Here is a 12,364-nt window from a genome sequence, read left to right as displayed (position 1 = left end):
TTGCACATTTTTAAATGCCTTTTAATTTTGCTTCTTTACTAAAAAAACTATGAACTGATGAACTCACAATAGAAAATTAATAATAATTAATTTCAGGGAAAAAAAAGGCACATCCAGGCAACACATTCAAGGCGACTGGTAAAATGCAGCGTCCCGGGTCTACTGCACATAATCAACTGACTGCAAATAAACTACTCTGGAAAATTCTAAAATGGGACAGGAATATTCTGTAAAAGCCAGGATAACACGACTGCACCGACACTTTGCTAGAGAGCTGTTCTGTTGCCAAGGTGCGAGCTTCCCAGAAGGAGCAGCTGCTGGCCATTTAAGCGCACACTCCCCACAGATGCTTCCCTTCCAAGGTCCATCATCTCCGTGCATCAGAGGCTGGACCGTCTCTCTGGTCTGGGCACACACCTCGTGATTGCAGCTCTCCACAGCACCGGGGCGAGTAAGAGGCTGAGCGTGGTCACACTCAGTATAAGGAGGTACACCTGCAACAGCAAAGTGCAGAGTGGATAACAGACACTGTCAGGACTTGCACCTGCAATAGGAAAGCACAGGGCTAGTCTCACTGAGCTCGGAGGGACGCCTGCAAAGCTAGAGTCCTGAGGCTGAGCGCAGTCACGCTGAGTGCTGGGAGGGATGACTCACATCATAAATTCACTACTATCTCTTTAAAGCACATCGAAGTACAGCCAGAAGTTGAGGACACTGGGATGCAGGAGGGGCTGTGATTTGAAAATCAATGATGCATGGTTAGTCCTGATGGGCCACAGGGTAACAGCTTTAGCCTGTGTTTGCCTGAAGGCCAACCCCGGGCCGCAGTACAAGTGAGCCTGCCCCACAGCTTCCCTGACCCCGGGGATGCGGCCTTGGGTCAGGCCTCAGGTGGAGCTTCCTGTAAGCAATTCTATTTTTCAGCAATTACTTCCACTGCACTTAACACCTGGACTTCTACCCGCCTCACCCTTACAAAATGCAAGGAGACAAGCCCGTGAATCTGAATGCCCAAGGCCATCCCAGTGTCCACAGGAACTTCCACCTAGCTCTCAGGGCACGCTGGTATTTCAGTTTCTTGGGTGCTACTTATGTGCACACTGGCAGTTAAGCTTTAAAAAGTCAGTTTTCTTTCAGAAGAAATATCTGACTACAATTAGAATTGTTGTAAAAAGTTAATGCAACAGTTCAAGTAGTACTAACTGCACCTTTCCTCTGAAAACGTCACATGCTGGATGAGCAGAGAGCAGCCAGGCCTCTGTGTGCCCACCTGGAGGAAGACCCTGCCCCCAGGTTGCCAGCCACCTTCGCCACACCTGCCTCAAACCCAGAGTGCAGCCCGTGCTGCCCAAGAAGCGCTTCGCGGGGGAAACCACTCACCTCCCGAGAGATGACGCCCGCTCTTCGTGCCCGGCTCCCCAGGACAAAGGAAAACTCGCTGACCTGGGCAAGCCCCGCGGAGACGATCCACTTGATGTATTGGCTGCTCCTCGGCAGAATGAGAGACAGGACCAGCACCGCCAGGAGAAACTGCAAGAGAGGTTCATCACGCCACCGCTGAAGACCGGACCCGCACAGAGTTAAACACACATGAAAGAGAGAACCCAGACAAACCACAGGGATGCTGCGATGGTACCTGAATAACACACCAACCAGGGAAATGCACAGAAGCACTCCAAATACCCGAAGGCACCAGACACATGCAAAACATCTTAAATAATCCACACAGAACAAAAAGGCAACATTAAGGGTTTAGGTTCATTAGCAGAAAATAAGCCTTGCCCGTGCCCCCCGGCCCCCGCCCTCGCCCCAACCAATCTAGATTAATACCATTAAGCATGGGGTACTCAAGTTGGAAATTTCTTTTTCATACAGAGAGATGCGTGTCTCTGGGCTGAGCAGCTAAAAGCTGGTGGAGTGGCCCAGCGATCATCATAGATTCTGGCTCCTTAAAATGGAAATTATCTAAGTCACTGTTTATGAGGCAGAAAGCCACTGGTTGCTGACTACGTCACCACACCTTCAGTTCAATGTGGACACAGGCAGCTCGTGACTGGCAGTCATGCAGGACAGACAAAGTGCCTACACCATTCTCAGGTCTTTAAAAAGCACATCTGCATCTGTCAGAAGAGGACAGGTCAGACTGCGGCCAAGGCCCGTCCTGAGGGTCCCAAAAGGTAGTTCCCCCTTTTAAACACCCTCAATTCCGAAACAATCGATCACATGGACAAACCCAGACCACCCAGCCTAATCTATATCTGCCTCCCCCGGGGTCCAGTGGCCCTCCTCCGAGACAAGGGACAGGGCCAGCTCTGCAGGCTTGATGTAAGCCCCGCTGGAAACCAGGGCCACATGGAGGGCTGTGCTGGGCCTGCAAACTGCGAGGGGCGCGGACCCTTCCAGTCCATACCTTCATGACCACCACTGACAAGGTGAGGAACACCAGCACCGTGAGCTCGTACACCACAAATGTGGGGAACACGTGGAGCCCTGTTGGGAACAGGACAGACATGTTACAACCACAGGACAGCCTCCCCCAGTGCACACCATTTCTCACAACTTCAGTGTGTCACTTGCTTCAATACAGGAATTGAAATCCTAAATCCTCCCAAGCACACTTGTCAAAGCAGCAGCAAATGCTAAACAGCCGTCCCTTTCCTGAGTGAACCGGGGAAAAGGCTGCCCCAGGGTGACCTGTCTGATGTGGTGGGATCCCAGCTCCACTCCCTGCAACGGGCCTCAACTGCAGAGAACACAGCAAAACACACAGAGGCAGCACTCAGTCTGGCGCTCCTTCAGGAAATATTCCAGCTGAGGTGCAGATGATCCCGGAGCCCAGCAGCCCCACAGTGCCCAGGAGTGCCACGCTCATAGGATGTCTGTGGTCAATGTTCCTTTCCCTGCTTTATTTGGCTCACACATTTTGAAAAACAATGGGAAACACTGTCTCTACGTATTTCTTCTCTCTGCTCTCAGGGCTCACTGAAACCGTGTGGCTGCCCACTGGGCTGTCCCGCTGAGTGACGCAGACGGGGTCGGTGGTGCTGGGGCTGGGCTCAGCTCTCCAGTCACACCCTGGGGCTGCCCGACGATGCACGTCTGCCCTCGGAGGAACCCGGCAGCCCAAAGGCCTCCTCTTCATTGGAGGGACCCAGACCCTAGGGTTAAGTGCATGGAACAGACCCATGACCTTTCTGCCGTTCACAAACCACTGTCTCTACCTGACCCAGAAACACAAATGTAAACATTTGCTTTTTTCCTCTTGCCCCGACCCAGGTTCTCTTGCGCTTGAGGGCTGCCTTCCCCAGCCGCCCAGTCTTCTAGCCATGGCCCCTCCTCCTGGGTCTGGGTCTCAGAGCTGCCCCCTCCATGCCCATTCTCAGTGCGCCCCATGGCCCCTCCTACCCTGGCCACGAGTCTGGCCCCACCGTGTCCCCTTCATCAGCCCCAGCCCCATGACGGCCTGGAGTCCACCTCCCTCTTGCCCCAGCTGTCAGCCAAGCCCTGGCCCTAGTCCTGTATCCCCCCAGGATGTCTGTGCCTCTGTCCTGCTGCAATGCCCGGTCCAGGCCACCTGTGGCCACATCGGTGTCTAGGAAGTCACTACCGTCACAGCCCCACATCCACGCCACATAACTGAGACAAGCTCACAACAGTGTGTGCCACAGGGGATGCTCCCACCCCTCCCCAAAGGGGGCCTCACATCACAGCCACACAGGTACCGAGGGCTCCCTACCTTGGGCGTACCAGACTATGTCTTCTCCCTGCTGCTGCCCCGAGGAAAGCCTCGCCTTCATCTCCAGCACCACTGGCTTCCTTCCTGCTTGGGAATGTCCTGTTCCAGAGACTCCAGGCTTCCTCCCCACCTCCTACCTCTGGACTTTTCCACGAGCCTCTCTTCCTCCCCAGCACGCCCTGAGCCTCCACCTCTGCACCTGGCGCATCCCTCACCCCGGCCAGTCACAGATGACCTGGAGGCTCCTGTGCTCTCAGCTGAGCTGGGCGGCTGTGTCCCTGTATCTGCCCCCGCCCCACCCTGGGCTGCAAGCTCCTTTGAGGCAGGGCTGCCCTGGGGACACGGCTCACTCACCCCTGCCTGAGCTCAGAGCTCCTAGCCCACGGTCGGAGGGGGAGTGGGAGGCAGTGAGTCAATAATTATGGAGCTGAATGCATTCCAGTCAGTCCCCAAAACAGCAATGAAAGTGAGAGACAGGAAACCTCCCTTCACTTTCTTTAATGAGCTATGCTGACTTTTCTATGTAGGGTCATTTATTCTCAAAACAAATATCAAACCTATACTTGGTGTAGCATAATGAGAAACTGTGTGGGCTCTGGGCTCAAGTCCTGGGTTCCCAGAGCCCACCAGCCCCGTAGCGCCCAGAAGCACCACAGTCACTAGCTGGACCCAGATCGATGTTTCAATCTGTGTGTGCCTCAGTTTCCTCATCTGTGAATGTGGATTTGGAGGCGAAGTAAATGAATATGCCATCTGAGGTGTGTGCCCGGCCCAGGGCTGTGCTAAGGACGCTGCCTGCACAGGCACCGGCCACGATATGAAGGTGAGCGAGGCTGGCGGGGGTGCACACCTGCGTCCACCAGGGAGAGATGCCCAACGGCAAGGCAGCTCCCAGCACTGTCCCAGAGCCAGTGGTGCCTGCTTCTGAATGCAGGAAACATGAGGAGAAGAGGATGAAATCCTTGCTGAAAATTTCACAAGGCACACCAAACGACTGACATTGTCGGTAAAGCTGGAAGTGATTAGGAATTAGGGTGCTGGGCAGGCGTCTTCCACAAAGGCCAAGATGGAAAACCTGCTGTGGACTGAGTGTCCTGCAAACTCCTATGTTCAGGCTCCAGCCCCAGTGTGGCTGTATCTGGAGACAGGGTCTGCAGGAGCTACTCAAGGCAAAATGAGGCCATAAGCGTGAAAACCTAATCTCTCTGCGCAGGCCATGGCAGCTGAGCCACAGATGACACAGCACGGAGGCAGCATCTGTGGAGCAGGCACAGCCCTCGCCAGACACCTGGATCTTGGACTTCCAGCCCCCACAACTGTGAGAGATAAGCATCTACTATTTGAGCCGCCCAGTCTGGAGAATTTTGTTGATGGCCCGAGATAAATAAGTAGCACAACAGCGGCCACTGATAAAGAGTAAATGAGCAAGCATGACTGTTTCCATAAAGCTGCATTTATAAAGGCAGGTGGTGAGCAGGCCTTGGGCCGCAGCTGGTCGAACCCTCATCTAGTGGGAAGAGCACCTGCTCTGAAACCTGCGCCAGGGCCACGCTGCCACGCGCCGTCCACAAGACCCCGACCTTGCTCTGTGGCGCCTCCTGGACCATCCTTCAGCACAGAAGCCCTTCCTCGCTCGGGGCCTAAAGATTGCCCTTCTCCTTTCATACCCTCCAGATGCAGCCTCAACTCAGAAGCACAGCCTGGGCCTCACCCGACAGGCACGAGCCTCAGGGCTGGAACCCGAGAGCTACGCCTGCTGGCCTGCAAGTGGCTGTGGCTGACCTGCAGCAGAGTCTCTAAGGCTGCACAGGGCAGGCAGCCCGGACACATCTGCTGGAGCCGGGAGTTCCACCCGGGCTTCTGCCGCCCTGAAGTGGACATCAGGGCCCACGCACAGAGGCAAAGCTGCCATCTGAAGCGGGCAGATGCCGTCTATGTGCTGCCTGGACTCTAGAACAAAAATAAGGTCCTGGCCGAGTTAGAGAAAAAAATGAGCTATAAACAAGTTTCTCAGACAGCAGAAAAATTAACTTGAATTCCCTGATATACTTAGTACAAAAAACTAGAGCACAAACACGTAGAATTATGTGAATTGAAAGGGTTCTCAATACAAAAGAACTCTAGTTTGAAGATAATTGCAAGTATGTCTGCGTAAATAACATATTTATGAAATTTTAAGATTTTTAACAAGAGCAGCTCTCAAACATGCATGTGCAACAAAGCCCTGGCTGACAAGACACCGGGTCATGGCCAGGACAGCCTGGGGCTGGGGCAACATGGGAAAAATCAGGTCAGACCTGATCCATGTTATTAGTCCTCATCTAAAAGAAGTGAAAGGAAGATCAGGAAATCAGTTTATTTAGCTTCCTGAGGAGGCGTCACCAGGAGTGAGGGCAGGGGGCAGGGGGAGGAAGCGGGGGTCATACACAGGGAGGGCGGGGGGCAGGGGGAGGAAGTGGGGGTCACGGACAGGGAGGGTGGGGGGCAGGGGGAGGAGGTGGGAGTCATGCACAAAGGGAGGGAGGGTGGGCGGGGGGCAGGGGGAGGAGGTGGGAGTCACGCACAAAGGGAGGGAGGGTGGGCGGGGGGGCAGGGGGAGGAGGTGGGGGTCACGCACAGAGGGTGGGCGGGGGGCAGGGGGAGGAGGTGGGGTCACACAGAGGGAGGGCGGGGGAGGTGCTCCCGGGACACAGTGGCTCATAAGGCTGCACTGGAGTCAGGAGGTCACGGAGCCCCTGCTGAATGGTCCTATTTCACCTGTGACAAGGGCCCCAAGCCTCCCAACTCTGTGCTGCTTTCAGGACTGCCTCGGCTATTTATGGCCTTTGAATTTCCACATAAAATTCGGAATCAGCTTTTGAATTTTCAGTTTTGTTGAGGTTGTGCTGAGTCTGTGGCCCCTGTAAAGCACAGGGCATCTCAGACCCCTACCAAGTGGACAGCTGCCAGGGACGTGTCCCGACGCCAGACCCCTTGTGATCCATCCCTTTCAAGTCACTACTCCAGGCTGCTCCACAGAACCCAACAAAGGGCCCATCTCAGTATGCTCAATTTAAATTTTTTGTGTCAAAATTAGTATTTCCTCCAAATTTGCCACTGACATGTTAGTTTCCATGGCCGACCCTGAGCTCCCAGGACTTGCCCTGTGTGGGCACCAGTGCCCGTGATGAGGGGGAATGAGAACACGCATTCTCCCCTGAAGGTGATCTGGCTGCTTTCGATGCCCACCGACAGCACACATCTTGGCGGCAATAAAGCATGGCAGTGACCAGCAATCGTGTGCATGGCAACAATCTTCCTCTTGCAGAATAAAGAGCCCGAGTAGCCAAAGCAACTCCAAGCAAAAGGAACAAAGCTGGAGGCAGCAGAGGCCACCTGACTCCAAACTCTAGCACAGACTACAGCAACCAGAACAGCACAGCACTGGCACAGAAACACAGGCCATCGGGACAGGTAGAGGACCCAGAAATAAGGCCGCACACCCACAGCCATCGGCTCTTCCATAAAGCCTACGATAACAAGCACCAGAACAGGCCTCCCCATTCAACAAACAGTGCTGGGATCGCTGGCCAGCCACATGCAGAACATGGAAACCGGACTCCCTCCTAACACTACATACAAAATCAAGTCAAGGTGTAATAAAAACTTATATGTAAAGCTGAACACTATAAAATCCCTGTAAGAAAACCTCTGAACATCGGCCTTGGCAAAGGTTTCATGAAGAAGACTGCAAAAGCCATCGCAACAAAAACAAAAATTGACAAGTGAGATCAACTAAACTAAGGAGCTTCTGCCCAGCAAAGAAATGCTCAGCAGGGCAGACAACCTACGAATGGGAGAAAATACTTCCACACTATGGATCTGACAAAGGTCTTGTATCTATAATCTAGCAGGAACTTAAACAAATCTGCAAGCAAAAAGCAAACAACCCCATTAGGAAACAGGGAACGACAGGAACAGACCCTTTACGAAAGACATTGACACGGCCAACACAACACGTATATGGAAACGATGCTCAACATCTTTGGTCACTAGAGAAACGCAAATCAAAACCACAATGAGATACCATCTCACACCAGTCAGAATGGCGATTCCAAAAAGTCAAAAGGCAACAGATGCTGGCGAGGTTGTGGAGAAATGGCAACACTTAGACAACCATTGGTAGGATTGTAAATTAGCCGCGATGGAAACCAGTCTGGAGATTTCTCAAATAACTGAAAACAGAATTACCACTGGACCCAGCAATCCCACTGCTGGGTCTGCATCCAAAGGAACATACATCCTTCTGCCATAAAGACACAGGTACTCACATGTTCATCACCGCGCCTCTCACAACAGCAAAGACATGGAATCAGCCCAGACTGTGAATTCCAAGGATCCCACTGTCCATCAACAGTGGACCAGATGAAGAAAACGCAGCACAGACACATCAGGGAATGTTACATAACCATAGCAGAAGGAAATCACGTCCTTTGCAGCAACACGGATGCAGCTGGAGGCTGTTCTCCATATGAATTAACCCAAGAACAGAACACCAGATACCACATGTTCTCACTTAAAAGTGGGAGCTCAACACCGAGTACCTGTAGACGCAAAGACGGCAGCAAGAGACACTGGGGCCTGTGCGAGGTGGAGGCTGGGAGGAGGAGGGTGAGGATTAAAAAACTACCAAGGGTCCTATGCTCATTACCTGGGTGACAAAACCATCTGCACACCAAAGCCCTGCTACACTCATTACCCGTGTCACGAACTTACACAGACACCCCGAGCCTAAAAGAAAAGTGGGACAGAAGAAACAGTATAGTAAAATAAGATTTCTCTGCGCTCTATAAAGCAGAAAATAGTTTCTGGCTACTAGCAATCCAAACTGAAATATGCTGAATACACTTAATTTTTAAGATAACCATTTTTGCTATATAAAATATAAATATATATGCACATAAACACATTACAGAACCACTCTGCATGTGTTTAACCCCCACAATTATAATGTAAAGAAGGAAGATTACCTATTGAGGCGAAGAAAACGATGGCCAGGAAGTCACGGATGGGTTCAATGGAGGCGGCGATCTCCTCGGTGACCATGGGGCCCTGAGAGGAGACCAGCGCTCCGGCCAGGAAACAGCCCAGCTCCATGGAGACGTCCAGCAGCTCTGTGACCTGAGAGAGGCAGGACTGAGCTTTACACGAGACCCCACAGTGCACCAGGGTCACCCCCATCCCAAGGATACCCCGAGACCCAGCAGAGCCACCACAAGAAAACACAGAAGCTGCGCAAATGGAGAGTGGTCCTGGGGCCTCTGCTGGGTCTTAGAGGTTGACATGTAGAGGCTGCTATTAGTTGAATTAACCTTACTGGGGGAAAAAAATTATTTAAAAATATTTGAAACAAATATCCATACAGATTGCACTGAAATTTTTGAATGAGAATATTTTTCAATTGTTTTAAATATTTGTGATATGTTTTCTTTACCTTGAATCAGAATAGCCTGGTGGTAGTGTTAGAAACGCATTCCCACTACCAGCCTCAAAGCAGAGAGAAAGCGACAGGGCGACAAGCAACGGAACTAGGAGGGCATGAACCCAGAGAGAAGCATTGGCATGTCTGCGGCGGCTGATCTGATAACCCAGATTCGCGGCCACGGCAGAGTGCTGGCTGGACAGCCATGACGCAGGAGCCTCATGGCAGCTCTGTGAAACGCAGGCTTCCGGCAGCCTTGTGGATGAGGCAAGGCTGACACCGGCCAACCTGAAAGATGATTTTTATCTTGAGAAAGTAAAATTGTAGACGATAGCAGCATCAGACGAAAAGAAAAGAAACTTGTAAAGAACTACGATTTTTTTTTTTTTTTTTTTTTTTTGAGACGGAGTCTCGCTCTATCGCCCAGGCTGGAGTGCAGTGGCCGGATCTCAGTTCACTGCAAGCTCCGCCTCCCGGGTTCACGCCATTCTCCTGCCTCAGCCTCCCCAGTAGCTGGGACTACAGGCGCCGCCACCTCGCCCGGCTAGTTTTTCGTATTTTTTAGTAGAGACAGGGTTTCACCATGTTAGCCAGGATGGTCTCGATCTCCTGACCTCGCGATCTGCCCATCTCGGCCTCCCAAAGTGCTGGGATTACAGGCTTGAGCCACCGTGCCTGGCCAAGAACTACGATTTTTAACGGCAACAAAAACATCACATCCTGAGGATTCAACCCAAAAGAAGACCCGCACCCGACACTGCAAGACACTGAGACCCACGAAAGACGAAAGACTGAGATAACAGCACCACGGGCTCAGCACGGCAGACCGGCGGATGCTCCCTCACGTGGCCGACAGACGCACAGGAACACCAAGAGACTTCTGTGTGTGTGAAACTGACCAGCTGAATCTAAACACTCGAGTGGAATCTGGAAAGAGTACGAATAGAGCCAAGACGACCCTAGCATAGAACAAAGCTGGGCCCAACACAGAGATCAAGCTACGGTGCAGCTGAGGGCAGGTGGACAGAGTCAGAGAGGCATGTGCACACACACACACGTACCACAGGTACACATATCACACACAAAGCGGACACACACGAACACATACCACATGCATATATACCACACGCACACAAAGCACACATGTATGTACGCACACATGCCACACACACACACCACATGCCATACCAAAGTACACACATGCATGCACACACAAACGCATACACATGTACACATGCCACACATAAGGCACATGCATGCATGCCCACATACACAATCACATAAAGCATACCACACACATAGACATGCCACAAAGCACACACACGCAGACCACGTACACACACCACAAAGCATACATGTACACACCATACACAAAGCACATACATGCATGCACACAGGTACACGTCATGCACAAAGCACACACACATGCACATGCACGCACAAACATGGCTACTTGGTTTTTGACAGAGTGACGCTATAGAAGGGGGACAAGAGGTCTTTTCAACGCATGGCATTCAGAAACGCACGTGAATGAAGGAATCCTCATCCACTCCCTCACTTCCAACACAACGGACGCTCACCTCTGAGTGGACTGCAGAGCTAATGAGAAAAGCACAACAGAACGCTCACTGACAATAGTAAAGAGCATCTTCACAACCCAGGGGCAGGCGGATCTTTCACACAGACACAGAAGACAGCCACGAAGAAAACAATTCATAACTGGATGATGCTGAAATTAAGAACTTCTGTTCATCAAAAGATACCAGTAAGAAAGTGAAAGGCCAAGTCACAGACTGCGAGACATTTGCAAACACGTATCTGACATGCTGGCATGGAATGTTTTTCAGCCATAAAAAGGGGTGAAGTGCTGGTGCGCACGGCGACGCAGCCAGGCCTGGAGGGTGTGACGCAAAATGGAAGCCAGACACAGAGGCCCCCATGTGACGTGGCCGGAAGCAGCGGCCCTCAGGGCCGGGAAGTGGCTCCATGGCCATGAGGAGGTTGGGGGGAGAACTGAGAGCGATGGGGACTCCTTTGGGGAGGTGGATATAATTGGATAGTGGTGATGGTGGCAAAGCATTTTGAATACTGACTTTCAAATGATTAAAATGGCAAATTTTATGTGAATTTCATCTCAGTAAATAAATTTTTAAAAAGGACAAAAAAATCTGCCGACATATAAAAAATAATTCCTACAAATGAGAAGAAAATCCTCACCCTACAGAAGAACGTCCTGGAGGCTTTAATAGGAACACCACCGGGACAACACCCAGATGCCACTGAGCTTCTGAAAGGGCTCGAGGGACTAGTCATTGGGAAGTGGACGCTGGAGCCCCCGTCAGAGCCCTGAGATGCTCCAGACACAGAGCAAGTGCAGGGAGGCTGTGGGGCACGGCGTGCTCACAGCACAGCAGCAGGATGGGCTGAGCCTCCGGAAGGGCTCGAGAGACCAGCCATCAGGAAGTGGACACTGGAGCTCCTGTCCGAGCCCCCGTCAGAGCCCTGAGAAGCTCCACACCCGCAGCAAGTGCAGAGAGGCTGTGGGGCACGGCATGCTCATGGCACAGTGGCAAGACAGGCTGGCACTGGCATGGCGACTGTGGGGAAACCCACGTCATGACTAAGGCTGAGCTCCTGTTTACTGTGATCCCTGCAACCCACCTCCACAGGCACCGCACGAGGCTCATCAGCAGTCAGCACCTTCCAAACACACGAGAATGGACAGCGGCTCTATTCGTAACAGCTCTAAATGGAAACGAATCCTAAGACTGAACAGTGGAAAGAATCCATTGTGGCACCTGGTGCAGACGCGCAGAAGGCCCAGCACCCCAAGCGACTGGCAGCAGGTGCAAGGTGAGTGCTGCCCAGTGAGCGAGAAAACCCGAGAGCCGGGGAGACAGTCACTATAATGGAAGAAGCCACTGGGAGGGCAACACCGAAGTTGTCCAGATAAGACAATTTCACTGGGAGTTATTTTCAAAGAGAAAAATACTCTGGAATGGATAAAGCAATGTAAAAACTTAAATAAGTCACACTCTTGAAATAGTTAAAATCACTACAGCCAGAAGCAAATCATAATTTTCTCCCAAGTTTACAAAATAGTAGCAGGCAATTAAATTATATATAAGAAACAATTTTTGTTACTTTTTTTTTTTTTTTTTTTTTTT

General features: G+C 51.7%; 1 protein-coding gene across 1 annotated transcript in view; it reads right to left on the bottom strand.

The window, feature by feature from the left end:
* Positions 1-12,364, bottom strand: part of TMCO3 (transmembrane and coiled-coil domains 3) — a 58,640-nt gene continuing 46,276 nt past the window's right edge. The window contains exons 11-14 of the mRNA XM_025364710.1: positions 8,746-8,896; positions 2,411-2,490; positions 1,381-1,530; positions 1-494 (exon numbers count right to left, since the gene is read on the bottom strand). Of these exons, the coding sequence (XP_025220495.1) occupies positions 381-494; positions 1,381-1,530; positions 2,411-2,490; positions 8,746-8,896 (495 nt within the window). The 3' untranslated portion in view covers positions 1-380. The remainder of the gene's footprint in view (positions 495-1,380; positions 1,531-2,410; positions 2,491-8,745; positions 8,897-12,364) is intronic.

Source organism: Theropithecus gelada, chromosome 17, assembly GCF_003255815.1.
Source record: "Theropithecus gelada isolate Dixy chromosome 17, Tgel_1.0, whole genome shotgun sequence".
Taxonomy (NCBI): Eukaryota; Metazoa; Chordata; class Mammalia; order Primates; family Cercopithecidae; genus Theropithecus; species Theropithecus gelada.
This window is presented reverse-complemented; position numbering and strand designations above follow the sequence as displayed.